We start from the raw sequence: 19,794 nt of genomic DNA, 5'->3' as shown, positions 1-19,794 counted from the left end.
TCTCTGAATGGCTTAAGAAAAAAACAAAGGACGACATTGGCTTAGTCAAAATCCTGACCGGATTCTGATTGAGATGCTGTGGCATTACCTTAAAAAGCTGGTTTATGCTTGAAAACCATCCAATGTGGCTGAAATAAAATGATTCTGCAAAGATGAGTCGGCCAAAATTCTTCCCCTAGTTCTGTAAAAGCCTCATTGCCAGTTATCACAAATGCTCGATTGCAGCTGTTTCTGCTAAGAGTGGGCCAACCAGTTATTAGGTTAAGGGGGTAATCACTTTTTCACACAGGGCCGAGCAGATCTGGATTTTTACCAATTCCCTAATAATAAACACTATCATTTAGAAACTGCATTATTTGTTTATCTTTCTCTAATGTGGTTCGGATGAAACAAGAGGAGGAGGGCAAACACTTTTTCACACCACTGTATATGCGTTACATTTTTTATGGCCATTTTGCTGTACACTGTTGTGAGAGGTACTTTCACAGATTACAAAAGATTAGTCGATGAACAAATACAAGATCTTATGACACGGTAAAATCAAAAGGTCTGAAAATAGACTACTGTTCAAATCAAATCAATACCAACAACACCACATCTCAAAATAAAAGCATCATAATCCCGGGACATTAGATTGCGTGTTTGAAATATTTAGGTTGAACATGTTCCATTAAAGAGCATGTAGCTGCAAAGTGTCATATTTGAAATGCCATAATTCAACACACCATAATCATACTGTCTGGTTTCTTAATGATGACAAGACGACTGATGTAGAAATGTTGTAATTATTTATTTTCACTCCCATACAACAGCAAGCCAAACACCAGAGTTCAAGTATCGTGATCATTAGGGAAATGGACGAAACAAAACCCAACACATTCATTTTAACTTAAGAGAACAGAAATTATCTGTACTTATAATATTGTTTCTAAACTTAAAAGCTACAAAGTCCCAACAAAACATTCTCCAGCCCTGGAATATGAATATTCATTTAAATATTCAGAAATTAATTCCTTAATGAAATATCAGACATGAAAAACATGTCAGCTGCTCTCAGGAAATCACTGTTAAAATGTGAATGACAAAAGTTAAGTTCAAGTATGATCATCCTTCCAAACCTGATCAATTTTATGATCAGCAATTAAAACTAAATGCATAAACAGTGTTTAAGAATCAAACACTAATTTTGGTCCCCCTTTTACTTAAAATACAAGTTGCATCATGATGACGACATCATGTCCTGTGAGGGATCGCCGGTCCTCACGGTGATCTCAGCCTAGACCCACATCTAGTGACATCATCACTACAAAGCCTAGGATGGAGGTCCAGGATGCCAGCTTTCCATTTCCACTGGTGATGCCAAGTTGAAGCAAAGGAAAATAGATTAAACCTCTTGCACAAGTAATCTAGCTTTGACCCCCCCACCCCAAAAGTAACTCCTCCTTTTCACTCTTACCTGACTTGCGCCTCAGGTATGATGTCATCCACCACCACATAGACCATCGCTCCGGCAGCAAATGCCAACGCGTACGGCAATAGAGGTTCTGCCAGAACAACAGCTACGGCGCCGAGCAGCCCGGCAATAGGCTCCACCATACCGCTAAGCTGACCATACCTGAAGGAAGAACACCAACAATGAAGGCAGCTGCACATTGTTCGAAGATTGACACAGTGAGTAGAAACCTGTGGTTTCCCTACCAGAAGGCTGTCCATGTTGAGACCCCTGACCCGCGGAGGGGCAGGCTCACTGCCAGCCCTTCAGGGAAATTCTGGATTCCGATACCAATGGCCAAATTTCTGATGGAACACAAACAATCAGTCACCCAACTTTTCTTTACAAGAAATATTATGAAATATTAAGCTGGCCACCAATGGTGCCATGATGAAGTGGGAAAACAAGAGTGAAGGTCTTCAGGCTGAAAGGACAACATTAGTATTTACTTTGCTGCTTTGAGTGTAAACTCATTGGTATTGCATGAAACCTTTTTTATTTTTGTAAATCTTAGGAATTTTGTGGATAATTTGTGTGCAACCTTTATGCTTACATCTGCATCAGATCTACGTTGTAACTTACGCCTTAACTGGAACCCCATTTTAACCCTACACCGCAACCTTCTACGTAACTTGACGTACACCTCCCAAGAAATGTAACTACATGTAGGGTGGATGCACACAATAACAACTTGAATGGTGAGGAAGGTTTCGGTGTAGGGATAAAAGGAGTTTCCAGTTACTGTGTAATTTATCACACAGATTTCCCAAATTTGAAACTTTTGTAATAATCAGTCGTCAGACATTGAAGCCAAACCAGAGTAAACTGTTCATTTGGCTAGCTTTGATGTGTCTCCCAGCACAGTGTCAAGGAGTAGATGGGCTGTTACTCCAGGAGAGCTGGATAGGGCCGCAGGTCCTCAACTCAATAAACAGGACTGGTATCTACTCCTTTGGCAAGGAGGAAAATGATGAGCTCTGCCAGAGCTCCAACAGGACAATGGTGTCAATGTCTCTGACCAAAAAAAAAAAAAAAATCAGAAAAAGACTTCATGAAGGTGGGCTGAGGGCCCAGCGTCCTCTACTGGGCCCTGTGCTCAATGCCCAGTGCCACGTAGCCTGATTGGCATTTGCCATTGAATACCAGAACTGGAAGGTCAACCGCACAGATCAGAGGAGGTTCACCCTGAGCTTGCTCCCAAGCTTCAGAAAGGGTCTGGATAAGCAGCGGGGACCAGTTTGGTTTGTTTGCCATGGGTCAGTGATGGTGTGGGGAGGCAGGTCCATGGAGCGGGACCCAGAAGTCCACAGGTTAGGCAAAGCCACCCTGACTGCTATTACGTATTGGAATGAAATCCTTGGACTCACTGTCAGACCCTACACTGGTGCAGTGGGTCCTGGGTTTAACAATATTTTTTAACAAGTGCTGCAGCCTGTGTTTAATCAGTATCTACACGTGTAGTTTAACTCTGGTTTATAACTGCTTTTGGTAGTGTGTGTAACTGAAACTGCAATCACACTGTTAGCAGATCAAAGTGTTACCTTGTTTCTATTTGAAAACAATCAGGTCTTTAACAATCGTAATGCCTTTTCAGATCCACAGATAAACATGCAGCTGCTTCAAGAGACGAGGCTGCTGGCTTAGAAAAAGTTTGCTGGGATCTCCAACTGTATCACCAGTACCAGAATATAACCACTAGGTGTCAGCAGCACACAACAGAGAACAGTTATGGGATTGCATGGAAACACACTAAAGTAATCAAACCCATCTTCAAAGGGGAACTTATTTCCAATCATTTATATACTATTACATTGTTGGATACTCACATTAGCCATAGCCAACATTTCAAATACTAAGGTTAGTTCTTTAAACGCTCATCTCAGCTTTGTGTGATATCAAGATGTGGGGATACCCTGATTGTGATTATTTCAGACACACAGCACTGAAGTCCCCTCGCTTGCTGTTAAAATCTTGAGTTTACGAGGAGCAGCCAATCAAAAGACAGCTCGTTGTAAAGGGAAATGACCTAAAACTGAGAACAAATTATAGACTATGGGTTTCTCCACCTTCTTTTGAACTGTGAATTGTGCAAAGCTCATAAAAACAATATGGAGCTAAAAATGAGCATAAGAAAAGCCAACCATCAGCTTCAGTATTAAACTCAACTATCTGAAGTTTTTAATGTAGTAACAATAACCAGTCAGAGAGCTTGTGAACAGATAACCTCAACCATAACTGTCTCCAGCTGCAATGACGGATAAAATGCTCAACAGCCAAATTAACAGACCAATCAATAAAGCAAGAATCCATTTTTCACAACTTCAGAAAGGCCGTGTGTTGTATTTGTTTCTCGGGTTTTACATCAGTCTTACCTGGCACTCTCAAAGGTAGCAGATGTTGTCTTTCCTACAGCTCCAAAACCAACACCTACTGCCAAGCCCTCTGCAGAGACACAAACAGTTGATCTTTGTTAGTCTATGTCCCTGGGCTTCTCTGTTACACAGGAATAAGAACAGTTTAAGAGGATGGATGAAAGAAGAACATGTTGGCAAACTGTAGATGATAACAAAATACGTGAAGAAAATCAGCATGGACAGAAAGTCTGTGTACTGTGAAAGAAAAATACTAGGTGCTGTCTTTTCAAACAGGAAACCGATCTATTAACAGCAAAACGCCTGTGGAGGTTCCCAGTCTGAAGGATGGTCTTGCTGTTTACAAACAGATTTCTATTATGAAACCTGCTATACGTGGATATGCAGCCCTTGTGGGATGGAGACTGTAGATTGAAATATGATTGCTGAACTGCTGATCTGTGACTGAGTGTAAATATAAGAAATTAGGTCTTGTGGGTTTTTTTTTCCCTATAAGTTGCTGTGAATTGTCTGCTTTAGATGCTACAGACAGTGAGGCTGTAGAAGGGGAAAGCCTCTTTATCTGTGCTGTGAGGGCTTCTTTAAAGTTGGGACCAGTGTGTACAGCCGGTCTGTCTGCCTCTCTGCACACTCTGAGCAGCAGCCCTCTCCTCTGATGTCCCATTTGTCTCATTTGTCATGCCTGCCACATATATTTAAAGTACACACTATTCAAACTGAAAGTGAAAAGGTCACAGGGTATCTATAATGAGTGTTTGTGTGTGTGTGTGGCCTGCTTCAAACACTGACAAGCAAACACATCCTGTCATGCCATTAACAGCTATGTTGTTACAAAGCTACAACCTGCTGATTCATAGTCGCTTTATTTATTTATTTATTTTCTTTATGCACAGCTAGGATTAAAAAAAACAAGGCAGGAACAAGAATCAAGGATAAAACTGTGCCTGGAGGAGGTTTGGACAGCACTTAGAATCACGTGTGACACACTGATTAAATTACAGAAACATTTAAAGCACCATTAACAAATGTTTTTCTTTTCTAATTTTTGCTGTGTTTGTTAATCCAACCTTTTATCTACAGACACAGCGCGTTACCTTCTTAATACTAGCTTGTTAGTAACCAAATTAATGGTTTTTAACAGAGTTCAGCCTAAATTGTACTTTGAGAGGGTCACAGAGGGTGTGATTAAAATAAAAGATAACATCATGGTTTCTGCTCTTTTGCCAACTTCTATTCATTTCTTTACATTTTATATATTAATTTAGAGCCCCTCCCTGAGCCTGGTTCAGCCGGAGGTTTCTTCCTGTTAAAAGGGAGTTTTTCCTTCCCACTGTCACCAAAGTGTTTGCTCATAGGGGGTCATATGATTGTTGGGTTTTTCTCTGTATGGGTTATTGAAGGGTCTACTTTACAATATAAAGGACCTTGAGGTGACTGTTGCTGTGATTTGGTGCTGTATAAATAAAACTGAATTGAATTGAAGTATGACTGAGCTCCAGGAGGCCTAAATTACCTCATGTTCTAATAAATAAGCTTTTCTTTTACAGTCCACGGTAACATTTATATTTAATTTTTTTTGTGTGCAAAACTCTTGAGCCACTTCTCATTTCTGTATATTTTGTTAGGAAAATGGGAAGCGCGTGCAGCGATGTACTGAAACAAACACATGGAAATACAGAATATAAGACAGAATTTGTACAATATTTAGGAGGTGAAAGTCAATATTTGGTATGCTCAGCTTTTTAGGGACATTAATACGCTTCTTTGGATGTTGGCTGCCTTTTGTTCTGTTCGCTTTCAGGATGATCCCACACTGCTTAAAAAAGTTGAGGTGCGGCCAATCCAGACTGATCGTGTTCCATTATGTCATTTCTCGTATGCTTTTACAGCACTGGCAGAGTTTTTGACATCATCATCATGCTGAAAAATGAAGCCGTCAGATGCTTTCCAGCTAGTATTGCATGGTTGAAAAAAATATTTCCTTTAATTTTAACCTGCATACCATGAAACATAACACATTTTCAGCTCTTTGGGGATCACCTCTTTGCTGCCAAAATACTGTTTGATGTTTGTCAGACTGTGTTTGCGAGTTGTCTGTCATTCGAGTTAGGCAAGTTTTTTTTATGTTCAGCTGATTCATAGGTCAGTGTTAAGTGGCTTAAAAACCAGGACTGAAAATGAGTGAGAAAAACTCTCAAAAGCCTGGAGAACTGGTGCTCAAGACACAACACAGGGTACTTCTAGTAATTTGTCTTGAAATCTTGAAAGAACAAAGTTTTCTGATCTTCCGTTGGTAATTTCAAAGGGTTTAAAACACTTTTTCTTCTAAAAGTATTTCACCTCTTGTATACAAAAACAAGTAGAATGTGAATAAGAGAGATAAATGAAGCAACAAGAAGATAAACTAAAGAGGGGAAAGCTAACACAGAGGCCAAAAAAAGTAACAGGATGTTTTTCTAGGAACCAGGTGTCCCTGCAAAACAGACTTCTCCAGCTGAGGTACCACTTCATCACAATCTAACACCTGTTATTACCTCTCATAACGACACAGACTAGTTCTTATCAACCTCCCGCTGCCTCATTACAGGCAGACACAGTGTAGTGGCATTATGGGGAAAAAACCACCCTTTGGGTACGCTGTGGGTCTGCTTCACTTAATCCTCGGAAACAGTCTGAAATGCTGAAGGGCCAGTAAAAAATCTGGCACTGAAAAACCTTCAACTGTGTTTGAATAAAACATAAGCTGTGAGAGTTTCACTGTTTGGAGCTGCTTGTGCAAGGCTAGAGGCACACTAGAAGTTTTCGAAATCAGCTGCTTTAAATACTAAGGAAATTACATCAGCTACTTGGATAACACCTAAATAATTAGGATGAGTTTCAGCATTGACACTGATTATTTGGCAGACTTTTGTCTGCTCTTTTGAATGAAGAATTAGTTTTCTGACAACAGCTGCTGACCTCTCGTCCTGCTTCACAGCTGAAGAGTCCACTGGGCTGGAAGCTTTTCTTCCAAAGCACAGTCCAGAGCTAGCAGGGGAGTGGTAAACACTCACACACCTGTCAGGTTTTATCCCTGAGCCCTATGTTTTACCGTCTTTGCTTGCATCTCGTGGCATTTAAATGCATACCTTGTGGATTGTTAAAATACTGTGGAGGGAAAAAAAATTCTTGTACCTTCCTGACGTCCTCCACAAATCAATTCTTAGAAGAAAGGCTGAGTAGGAATAAACTGCACTGTTTTATTTTATTGAGTTTTTTTTATTTATTCTTCGTTGAAATCTTTTGCCGTGCACAGAAAACAATAGGTCACCAACCTCGATCACCATGGAAATTGTGAATCATATGCTATGGCCTTTACAGTCACCATTCTGTGTCAGCTCACACTCTCCAACACTGCCATCGAACACTAAAGGAGGGAATATTTTCTGGAAACACGGCGTTCCTCCCCTCAGTTTAAATTCAGAGAACAGAGTTTTAAATAGAGAAACTATGAGAACGAGCAGTCAAACTGTTCATACAGACAATTTCTCACTCTATGGTGTTACAATCATACTGCTGAAAAACACAGTTAAACAAGGAACCTGGACAAAGCCATAAAGTCACAATATGTTCTTACTGTGCCACAGAGCTTTTGTTAAAAACCAAACCATTACTATGCTCGTTTCCACCTCCATAATTTTATCACTGGACTCTGTTAGAGTGGCTTTGAGTGATCCACAGTTTAATATGATTCCTATTTATCTCTTACTGGCCCTTGGTTCAGCCTTTCGGTTTCCTGCCTCCTTCCTTTAAAGATGCCAACTCTCATTTTAAAAAACCCCAACGTGTCTGCGTTACTTCAATCATTTTTTTGAAGTTAATTGGTGACAGAAAAAACGAATTGCATTTAAAAAAAGAATAGAAAAAATTTTAAAATGTATTTACATTTTCAAGAAATAATATTATATTTCGAATATATTATTTTTGTTTTTTGCTTTGTTCTTTTAGAATATAATTGAAGAGGTTTTCTAGTGCAGTGAAATTTAGATAAGGGTACGCTTACATACGTTTACTATGATTACACAAACACTATGTAGGAGTAGGTAATGAATAATGGGGGTATTAAATAACTGGATATGTATAACTTGAGCTTATTACATAACATTATACTACAGTATATTTCTCACTATGTAGGCAGCTCATTCTCTTTCTCATGACAGCACTTCCTTTAGAGACACGTTCTGGGTTTAACTTTAAAGAAAGGTGGACGTGAAATGTAAAAATTGGGTCAAATAAAATCAATAAAATGCTATTTATTGCCAATACAAAGGCAGAAGAGTTTTAAACATGGCTTTAAAGATAAGACTTTTTTTTATGAAAGTTTGACCTTATTTGACTTTGAAGAAGACGTCAGAGGTCAAATGAGGTAATGTGATGTTTAGAATCCTCATATATCATTTCCTAAATGCCTCAATGTTGTCAATACAAACGATGGCAGTAAGAAACATAGCGTCAAATAGCTTTGTGTGGCATTATCAGGTTGACCTTCAGATCAATCTATGGACCTCTAAGGAGAGGTCAGAGGTCAAACGTAACATGATATTTTACATTTTTATGTGTTTGTTTTCTATATGTCGAAAGTACTCACCACATTCAAGCATGATCATTTCTGAGGCTTTTTGTTAAATACTGACCAATAAATCATTACGCTGACCTTAAATATCTTGGTTTCTTGGCTCTCTGCTGATATATCCTTTCTCTTCATGCTGGAAGTTGGAAATAAACATCCCAGAGTCTCATTCCCTCTCACCCACTGCATTTACACAGATGTGTGTGGAAAGCCATTATGTGCAGCTATGATACATTTGTGCCACACAGTTAGCTTCTTTGTGAGTGGACAGATAGGTGCGAGTCCAATGTTGACTCATTTTGTTCCTTTCTTTAAAAATGTCAAATGTGGCTTCTATATTTGGTTCTAATGGCTCTAAAGATCATTTTCTAGGTGATTTAGTCATTGTGTGCGGTCCGGTTCACTGGAATAGTCTTACCCACATCTGCTTCTCTACTGCTTATTCTTTTCCCTTTCCTGTTGATCTCATGGTAGACCTGACTACAGTGACTTGCTACCGATTTTGTAATACAAAGTGCAGTTTAATTATTCACTTTCAATTCAATAAATTGATTAAATAGATGTTTTGGACATGGGGTTATACTTTAGGATCAGTTATTTGTGTCCTCTGATAGCTAAAATTAGTGACTTTAACCTCCTAGGACCTGGTGTCCACATATATGGACATCACATTTTGGGTTGCCTAGACCACAATGCTAAATTTTGCTCTACAAGGACCTGATATCCCACTTACGAGGACATTATACTGCCACCGTTTTATCGAAATTTAAAACGAATGTCTTCATATGTGGATATCAGGCTCTTGTAGAGCAAAATCAGATAAAAAGATAATTCTTTGTTTTTACATTCATCAGGTCCCAGTCAGCACAAATTGCAAAGAGAAATTTAAAATGCATGGCATGAAAGAGTTCGGGTCTTAGGAGGTTAAACCTGATTGGCTGTCCTTTCTAAACAGAAGGTTTTAAGACCAAGCTGGTTGGACACATGTTTACTGTGAGAAAGTGATCTGAAGCCTTAGATTTTAGCTTAAGGGGCTAATCGTTCATATGCTAAACTATTTAAAACATTGTAGTATTGTATACATAAGACATATTATACATAAAATAAGGTGCTGTATATTAACATAATATGTAACATAATATGAAAAACTTTAACAGCTTAAACAAACTTCAGTAGAGAACTTTAAAAACTGGACGAGATTGTTAATGTAGCTAGGGTAGCTAGGGTAGCTAGAGCAGCGGTCCCCAACCTTTTTCGAGCCACGGACCGGTTTAATGTCAGACAATATTTTCACAGACCGGAAATAAATACAACAAAATAAAATAAAGGACCAAGAAAAAAACTGTGGTATTTTGTAAATATAATAATAAACCCAAATTCACTGTGTAATTGTGTAACTTTATTAGCAGCGTCCTCCTGAAATGCGCCAACAACATTGACAGTAATGCTCTCTGGTCACTATGGTAACGTGTAAATATTTCTTTCAAAGTAAGACACACAAAAAAACAAATATAAAGTACATGAAAATATATAATAAAAAACCCCTGAAAACCATAAATTTCACACCCGAGTCTCAACTATCGCGGCCCGGTACCAAACCACTCACAGACCGGTACCGGTCCGTGGCCCAGGGGTTGGGGACTTTCTGCATGCAGTTGTGTATGTTTGTGTGTGTCTGCATTGGCTCAGCAACCAGCTCTATCCAATTCCTGCCTAATGTTTTATGCTCTTTTAAGCGACTGTGACAATACTGCTGCTGACAGGCCATTGTCACAGCAGCCGCTTCCTTTCATTGCACCTTCATTTAATCTCCACTCCTCACCCACGGACACACTACTTTTCCCACTGTGCTATTTTTTTTTTACATTATTTCCCGGTGAGAAGTTTATTCCAATGACATCAAAGTCAAGCTGCGTCTTTTTTTTTTCTTTCAATCTTCGCCTTTACACGAACAACAAAGCGACATTTCAAATTTGCTATATCCTGCTGCATCACAAAATGCAAACTGCTTGATGAAAACCATGATTTAGTACCTTGTAATACTTAGCATCAAAAGACACACAATTGGTGGCAACTTTTGTATTTAAAGTGACTCCAAAGGCCTGGAAGAAACTAGACAAACAGCAGCCTTGATGAAAGTTCTGTTGTAAAATGCACTGAACTTTAAACGATTGTGCATAACAAATTCTCACATAGTGCCTGAGGGTCTGTATTTACCTCAAACAGGTTTAGAAAGACTATGTTTGAACAAACATTAGTCATCAGCTACTCTCTTCTGATTAGCTTCTTTTTGTTTTTCACTGAATCAGCATATAAACTCAAAACTGCCTCAACTGTTGCTTTGCTAATTTAGGGAGCATGCACATTAACATAGCACTCATTGAATCAGTCTAATATGAGAGCTCTGAGTAACCTTTGTTTAATTTCCTTTTGCTTGGCTGTTCTTTTAATATTAAGTGTCACTCAAACTTAATTGAACATTTTAAAATATAAAAACCTTAAACCAGCACAAACGGTGCAGTCTTTCCCTTTTCTTTTGGCGAGTTACTAAAGTTAACAAAATGTGGAAGTGACTGGAAAAACAGTTACTCATAGCAGCCCATTTATGTGTGAAATGACTGCTGTGCTGATGGAAATACTGAATCTATCATGTGAGAAATTACAGTACAGGCCAACAAAGCATCTTATCTGACATAATCAACAACTAATCTGTTTACAATTACCCATGATGCACACAAGCAGCAAATCCTTATGCCACAGAAGCTTACTATACCAAGAGATGCTTAAAAGTGGCTTGTTTTATTCTTTATTTCTTTTTTAAATGATAAATGAATCCTTCAAAAAATTTTGAACCGATTTTATGTTAGCCAATCAGTTAGTCTGGATCTAGATTATAGAGAAAAAAGTAATACAATGTACATACATCCATAATTTATGTCTTTAGAAGAATGCCAACAAATCCTGGATAAATACTGTATATTTACTGTAATTATGGATAATTAATGGATAATTACTGGGCAGACAGAGAAAATCCCAGACCTATGTTTTGATATATATATTTTTTTAATTTTGGAAATTTGCATGCTGTGATTATTATTGATTACAGGGACAGCTTATGGCTGTTGAGGCTCTTTATCTCCATTAGTAAAAATGTACTAAAAGCAACATAAGAGTTAACCTTATAGGGAATGTAATCATCCATCCATTCTCTTCCACTTCTCCCGCTGTCTTAGAGCGAGAGGCAGGGTACACCCTGGACAGGTCGCCAGTCTGTCGCAAGGCAAAGACATAGACAACCACTCACATTCACACCTATGGGCAATTTAGAGTTTCCATTTAACGTATCCCCACTAACTGCATGTCATTGGACTGTGGGAGGAAGCTGGAGTACCTGGAGAGAACCCACACAAACACAGTGAGAACATGCAAACTCCACCCAGAAAGACCCTGGCAAGATGGTGGAATTGAACTCAGGACCTTCTTCCTGTGACACAAGAGTGCTAACCACCGTTAGCACTTAATCCAATTTTCTTTTCCTGGTTGACTTTTTTCCTAACCCAGCTGCTAGTACTAGCAATCAGTGAGCTCCATCCATCACACTAACAGGGAGGAACGCTAATGGTGGCAAGAAAAGGTGGCCATACGTCTCCGACTCAGCCTCTGCTGTGTCTTCAGAGCCTCTTTGAAGATCAGTACACTCCATTTTGCAGCTGCTGTTTGTGTTATTCAAGGAAAGGTTCACGCCGCATACTGATAGGCTCCCTTCCTACAGGTAAAGACGGGCATCAACATGAAAAATAAGTACACTTTTTGCACCGTTGAGAAAGGCACTCAGTGAAAAGCAGATTTTTTTCCACATAAAATGTGACAAATTACTGCTCAGTATTAGAGTTTTATGTAAAATAGTTTTCTTTCATCAGTCTGAATCAAATGATGAGGTTATTATAGCGCAAAGCCTTCAGTGTTTGTAGTCGATGTTAAATTGCATGATTAGTTGGTGAAGAAGCACTTCAAAGAAGCAAACAGGTCCCTCTTATTGCAATTTAGGACTGCAAAATTACCCATAACACCAGTGGGCCTTTTAAACAGGATAAACACTGCTAGTTTATTAAAAATAATAAGAAGAATAAAAAAACCTTAAAAGGAGCAAAGTACATATTGCTAGTTTTATGTGCTCTTTCTTTGATGTTATTAATAAAAAAGGTACTTTTGGCTTCTTTGTTGTAACAAAGTGTTTGTATCTATCGCTAGACTCAAACCAGCAACCTTCTTGTGGACCGTCACATAATTTTTCCAGTGCAGTAAATACTCCACAGCACACTGGTTCCTAATTTTGTGTCTTATGAACCATTTAAGAAACAATCATTTCACACAGAGTTCAATTGGTGACATTATTGTTACAAATAGACAAATAGAAATCAATCAAGCCTGAAGCAGTAAATCATCCAAGCAAGTGAGCTCATTCTTATTAATTACACACTTTAATTTGAGCAAATCATTACTTGCCCACATCTCAGCGTTCAGCTCATAATTCTATTCTATGTTTCCACATTTTCATATATAAGAACTCTCAAACACAGGACGAGCACAAGGAGGAAGTCACCTGAGACCTTTAGTAACAGGCTGTTATAACCACAGTAAAGAGGTGAAGTAACATTATTAGAGAATTTCTGCTGTGTTTTTATATAAAACTCTCATTTTCAAATCCTTTCAAATCCAAGGTAAGCAATTTTAACATTTAATAGTTAGAGTTGATATCTCATCAAAGGGCAAATATGCATGGACTTTTGAACTATAGTTTATTTATAATTCTGTTGAGGACTTCCAAGACATTAATGTTTTAACTGTGATGAAAGAAATGTATTTTAATAAACCTGTCAGCTCTGCTGTATGATTCCCCGAAGTTGATTTTAAAAAAGCATGTAGCACTGATTGACACTCAGTGCATTTTTACTTTTACTTTAAATATAGATAAAAGAGAGAATATAAATTATTTGATTTACTATTGCTGCCCTACATTTAAAAGAAATAAGCGTTCATTCAAGACACGAAACCACTGACAAATATCTAAACCGATCTGAGTTTTTCTCAAATACACTTTCAGACTGCAAATGTTCTAATGTTCAAATTCATGTCTGTTCACTAAACAATTAATATTGTGTCACTTTAAAAATGAAGCCGCAATCTGACAGCAGTTTAATACATAATAGTAAAACCACTAAAGTCAATTTTTCATGTGTCTGCATTACTTATAGATAACATGGAGATACTCACTCAACAAGTTAGAAAGTAAAATCAACTTGCATATTCATCACATGCTCTTTTTGTGTCTCATCCATCCAGAAAGTTGCAATTATGGTAGCCTACTTAGTGAGTTTATTTGCTATGATGTCTCAACCAATATCAGCAAACATGGAAACTGTTTTTGTACTTTGTACTGCCGTTATAATTATAATTTTAAATGTTATATTTGGAAAGTAGTTTGAAAGAAGAACCTAATCTAACATTTGCCTCTATATTGTCAACTCCCGAAGAAGCAGTAAACCTGAAATCAGTGGCACATGTCACATGACCATATATCTATACGTATATTGAGAGAGATACATTATTTAAAAATGAAAAAAAAATAAATAAAGGGCAGGGATAGCTCCATGGGTAGAGTGGTGGCCCCATGATCGGAAGGTCAGGGGTTTGAATCCACTGAACGGCTGAGGTAGCCCTGAGCAAGGTACCGTCCCTACACACTGCCCACGGGGACTAACACATACACATTACTATTTCAATCTATGTGGATAAAGGTCTTTCTGAAATTTAATATTAGTGGTAGTGTTAGCATTACTAACCAGGAACTGGATCTCTCAAAATAACAAAAAATGTTTTCTCTAATGATTTTTTCCTTTTTCTTTTTTTTTTTTGCTTTAAAACAGACAAACTTATACTGAAATATAAACATGTGAAATACAGTTGGAGATTTACACCACCGGTCAAAATGTTAAAATGCCCCAATTTTTCCAGTTATTTATTGCAATTCAAGTTGTTCCCCCAAACTGCTCCCCCTCAAAAAAAAAATCAGAATTATACAAAAAGGCTTTTTTCAGGGACCGGTAGTGTAAATAAAAATCACTGTTGCATAAGCTAATTTGAAATGAAGAGTCTAAACACGAGCATGAGCTATTTTGTTTTACAAGCTGTATTCTTTTTGTATTTAGTTTTTGCATTTTGAGTTCAGTGTGTGGCAAAATAGTTCAGCTCTGGAAGCTTAAAAAGTGCTACGATTACTGGCACTTTATTGTACCCCGCAAGCACCTCACATTCCTCTTCAGCAATGTCACAAGTCAATTAAAATAATAAAGTAAATATGGCCTCTGCTTTAATGAGAAAAACAAAAGGGAATGAGTGCTGGGAGTTAAGATTATTTATGCTGACAACACAAAATTCACAAGCAGATTACCGGTATAAACAAACAGCAGTTAATTAATAACTGAATTAACTATTACTTAGTTAATTCAGTTACCGACCCTGCTGTTAATTACTTTACCATTCTTTTCTTTTTAAGTATGAACCTTATCTTGACTTAAGTTTTTACATAGTGGCTGATGGGTGGGGGTGGGGGGGACAAAAGGCACACATTTACCGCCGTTTCTCTCTGATGTATGACTGACAGGTTATTAACTTAATTAGCTTATTGGACTTGACAAAACTGTGACTTGTTGACCTCTGAGTAGTGTTTAATAGTGCAAGGCCTCTTGCAGAGCAAACCTGTCTATTTGACTGATTTATTTTTTTTCATCATTAATATTCCAACAACTTATTTGAAGCGAGAAAGAAAATCAATATGTACATTCAGTGAGCGTTCCGGCTGACGCACTACAAAACAGCCTGAGCTGGGAAACAGGCTTTTGTGTAATGAGCTTTAAAAAAAAAGCTGCATTGTTGGTATTCTGTGGAGCTCAGCAGCAGGTGGGTGAATTGTAAATTCAGAGTGACTATACATACATGGTTTACTGCTACACCTCGTGTAACATTTACAGCTTGCTGGCATCCTCTCCTGCTCTCTGACACAGACAGACATGCACACTTTATATTGATCATCATATGGTTGTTGTTTAAATGAGTGTCTGATGTATGAACTATTCTTATTTTTTATTTGTATTGATGCACAGTTCACACCACAAACAGACAACCCTGAGTTTGGTCTGACAAGGCTGCTGAGTAGTGCATTCACTTCATCTTCTTATGTCTGTGGAGTTTCTTCTGCTACCTCGCAAACAATGGTCTCTACCTCAATACAAAGAGCTGGAAGGAACAGTGATTCCACCTTTAGGACAAACACAATTAAGTGTTTTGCCAGTGAACGCATTAATCAATTCTTAGGCAGTGACAGTAATGTATCAATACGAGCTAGAGTAGCAACACAAGTGTATTGAACTGATATTATCGATCACAAGAGCCATGATTTTCTTTCCTTTTCATTCATTCACATTTTAGTTTTGTGGGTAAGTTAATATAACAACAAAGGGGCCAATAAATTGTACAGCAGTGCATCCTACACAAACTGTTTATTATTCAGTTTAGATGCCGATAGATAAATGAATAAGTGTTATATTGACACAAATGGACCGGGTGCCTCTTCCAAAGTTTACTTACACATGTTCAGAGTGCAACACGTGAGTGGACTATTAAATCATGTCTGTAAATAGGAATTGTTGGCTCAGTGGACGTGGACTAGCGATTTTTTTTCTTCTTGATCTAATGTAAAGTATAAACTTTAAATATTTAGCAGAGTTCCTAACAATCGATGCCGAGGTCGTTACAAAAAAGAAAAAACAATACAAAAATGAATACATCAGTGTACTGCACATTATTCTAGCTTTTGTAAAAAGTAATGTAGTTTGTTACTTAATTACCCACTGGTGAAAATATTTCATTACACTACTCCCTATACTACTGTCATGTTACTCCGTTACGTGAACTGAAATGCACTGTCACAATGCTACCACTTACGAGGTTACAGTCACACACACACCAACACAAATCCCTATACTAAAGAGGGAACACAACATCTTTCTGTTATGCATGAACACAAAACCATAAAGCAAATTTGAGAACAAAACACTTCAAAGTTACCAGAGCCATTCTAGAAACATTTACAGGTAGAAATGGAGGCTGCGGTGTTACAGGCCTGACTGCCTGTCATTGTTACTCAATACAGTAACATAAAGTACTAACGAGTTATTCAATGATCTTCAGCATTGCTCTGGTTGCTGGGTAGGGGTTAGCATACACTCAGCTTTAACATCACCCTGGATTCTTTGCTAGCTTTGTATTTAACACAGAGCTGCATGTAAAAAAACGATGTTAGCAGCACAGTACAATTACTTTTCAAAGTTTACATTTTCTAGTGTCAGAAGAAAAAGGCACATTTGATGTTTGCTTTTTGTTTTTTTTCTTTCTGTCCAATCATCGGACAGATAAATGAAAAAACTTTATAGTGCAGGTAACAACATGATTGTATATAATGACTGCATTTATTCCAGTAATTCATTATATTACTGCATTAGCTAAAAATGTCATGTGATTACGTTAATCCACTGTGGATGATCACAGTATTGGACAATGATTAATTGTGCTGATAAAGTTTACCACTTAGATTAGCATGCTGCTATATAGTAATTATTTAGTCATGACCCAAACAACTGAAGAACTTTTCAGTCACTGGCTACACTTAAAAAAAGGGTCAATGGTGCCACTAATACAACAACCAGTGAAGCTGGACTATATGCTGCCATATGCTACTACTAGCAGGCTAACACCATGATACATTAGTATCTTTGTATCATGTCGCCTAAAATTCAAAGTTGGCATGAATGCGACAATCAAGATGTTTCAAATTAAACAGCATTATTTTTCAACCATCCCGGTGGCATTACAAGTGAAGTCTTCTGAAAGCATGCCAAAATATCCATATCCAATAACTATTTATTTATTTCAGTCTTTACTAAACTGGTGGACTGTTGAAACAACCAAATAATATCGTTGCCATACTGAAAAGTCCAAGTTAAATCAAACTGCCAAATGAATTTTAGACAAAGTTTTCAAGCTGTGTTGACAGCAGGGTCAAGAGCAACATGAACCCAAATTTATTACTGCCCTTAACTGTCGTTTATCATTAGCATCATTAGCGGGTGCTTAGTCAGCCCTGTAAAAGTTCTGTGGTGCAACTATTGCTCACGATTTGGGAAAACATTTCATCATCATAATAAAATATTTTTTCATCACTTAGAGTCAACAAGAAAACCTGAGCAGAAGCTTCTAGGTGCTGCGCTGCCTGTTACAGAAAGCTTTGCTTCCAGGTCACAGCTGATGTTGTTCACATACATATTCCTGCAGGCACATATTCATTCAGGAACTCAAACCAGAGCCACAAAAATGACTGTAACAGTCACTCAATGAAAAGCAAAGATTGTATTCTGGGTATTCAATTAAGTTCCAGATCTTAAACAATGTATTGGATGCACAGTTGTAGCAAAAAGAGAAAAACAGACATAGTGCTGGCACGAACTGATAAAGAAGAAGACTGCTTATTTGAATTCAATTTAACGCCCCTAGAAAAGAAATAACCGATACATAGTCGTCGTCTTTGTTGTGGAGGAAAAAACACAACAACCGTTTTGCAGATATAAACCACAATAAAGGCAAAGAGTATTTATCAGTGCAGGCATTCAGTCTGTTTACATTGATGGAAGGTTATAGCTAAAATGTGTTTTTGCCCCACAACAAAGAAAAACACTCTTGATCATTAAAAAAGAAGCCGTATTGTTTGAATTCAATTTACGTTCCTAAGCAAAACTTCATGTCCTGTGGTTTGTACTCACCCGGGATGTTGTGGATAGTGATGGCTAGGATGAGGAGAAGAATTCGCCGCCAGCTGCTGCCTCTCTGTTCAGCCACTTCCTGTTGTTTACTTCCTGTTTCATGTCCATCCGAGCTGCTCGAAGGAAGTCCTTTCCTTCTCTGGTAGACGTCTCCATTCTCAATTTTATCTGTTTAACAGAGGATAACAAACATTAGACAGCACTTCTTTTTCACCACTCAAAGTACTTTCACACTGCAGGCCACATCCACCCATTAACACAGGATTCATTTGAATTCTATGTGTTTACTGCAAAGCCCTTTAATTACCAGAAACAGATGGACTGATTGGTTTTCAGCCGAGAGTCTAACTACCAACCTCCAGATTGGTGCACCTCCCGAGCCAGAGCTGAACCCAATAGAATTTGGTGGAATTGCAATTATTAAAAGTTTAGCACATAAATAAATAAAAAACTCAGAAGAACTCATAGAATCCCTTTTTTAAGAAACACCGACATGCACACTGGGATTACAATCTTTCAACCTGCCTACAAGTGTTGCTTCCAAACATGGCTGGGAGACTTGTTTAAGTACTTTTTGACCGCAGGCTGGCTTTAATTGCTTGGTGGATTGCCCCACAGCGCCAGACACCCTTCTCTTTGACTGTGGCTATTCTTGTGACTTTTCCTGAAACAAAAAACTTTGAGGAAACCTTGTCCAGCAATCAGCGAGGCGTGAGGACGTGTAAAAGTAGGAAGGGAGGGTTTCCTCATTAACATTCGGCTTCTTCATTGTTCCCTCTTATTTTTCATTATTCATCCATTTCATAGTGGCAGGGTCGACCGCAGCCCTCATCCTTCCTGATATGGCTTAAATGATACTCCTAATTATGGCATATGGCAGCAGATTTTAACCCTATCTTTGACTACGATCATAAAGAATAGGTAGGGTTGGTAGAGAAGGATTGGGAGTCAGCATTCACAGCTCTTTCTTGATTTCAGTCACACGTTGAAGCCTTGTTTATATAACACTCAGATGGTCGTGTGGATTTACAACAAATCTGCTGTAGAGTTGATCCTTGATTGCAATAGAACAAAGGTGTCAAGAGGTGCATCCTATAAAGACACTCAGAACTACATTAATCAGGCTAATTAAGGTCTTTGAAATGCCAATCAGCGCTTATGTGAGTCTGAATGTCGACGTTTCAAACACAGACGTGAACATTCACTTAGTTTTCTGTTATTCAACGAAAACTTGCGGTGATGCGCGACACATAGGAAGCAATTACCCACAAGATCAAAGGACAACTTAAATGACAAATGGGTTTATTACAGAGAAGATCATCTGCCTCGGCTGACTGCTTCAAGCCTGATTAGCACGTCAGTCACCAAATTTGTATTTACAGGCTGACAGATGAAAAGTAAAACTTTCATTAAAAGAAAAATGCTCAGGATTTGTCGCATATCAGT

The 19,794-nt window shown here is 38.1% G+C and overlaps 1 protein-coding gene across 1 annotated transcript in view; it reads right to left on the bottom strand.

Annotated features, from left to right (window-relative positions):
- Positions 1-771: 771 nt before the first annotated feature.
- The window catches only part of LOC102288904 (zinc transporter ZIP11), a gene marked incomplete at its 5' end in the record, with an annotated part of 55,681 nt that continues 36,658 nt past the window's right edge, over positions 772-19,794 (bottom strand). The window contains 5 exons of the mRNA XM_014337478.2: positions 772-1,350; positions 1,457-1,615; positions 1,699-1,797; positions 3,865-3,934; positions 18,349-18,516. Coding sequence (XP_014192964.2) covers positions 1,272-1,350; positions 1,457-1,615; positions 1,699-1,797; positions 3,865-3,934; positions 18,349-18,516 — 575 coding nt within the window. The remainder of the gene's footprint in view (positions 1,351-1,456; positions 1,616-1,698; positions 1,798-3,864; positions 3,935-18,348; positions 18,517-19,794) is intronic.

Source organism: Haplochromis burtoni, unplaced genomic scaffold (assembly GCF_018398535.1).
Source record: "Haplochromis burtoni strain Fernald_Lab_line unplaced genomic scaffold, NCSU_Asbu1 Contig_180, whole genome shotgun sequence".
In the NCBI taxonomy this organism is placed as follows: Eukaryota; Metazoa; Chordata; class Actinopteri; order Cichliformes; family Cichlidae; genus Haplochromis; species Haplochromis burtoni.
Note: the sequence above shows the minus strand (reverse complement) of the source record. Positions and strands in the feature narration are given on the sequence as shown.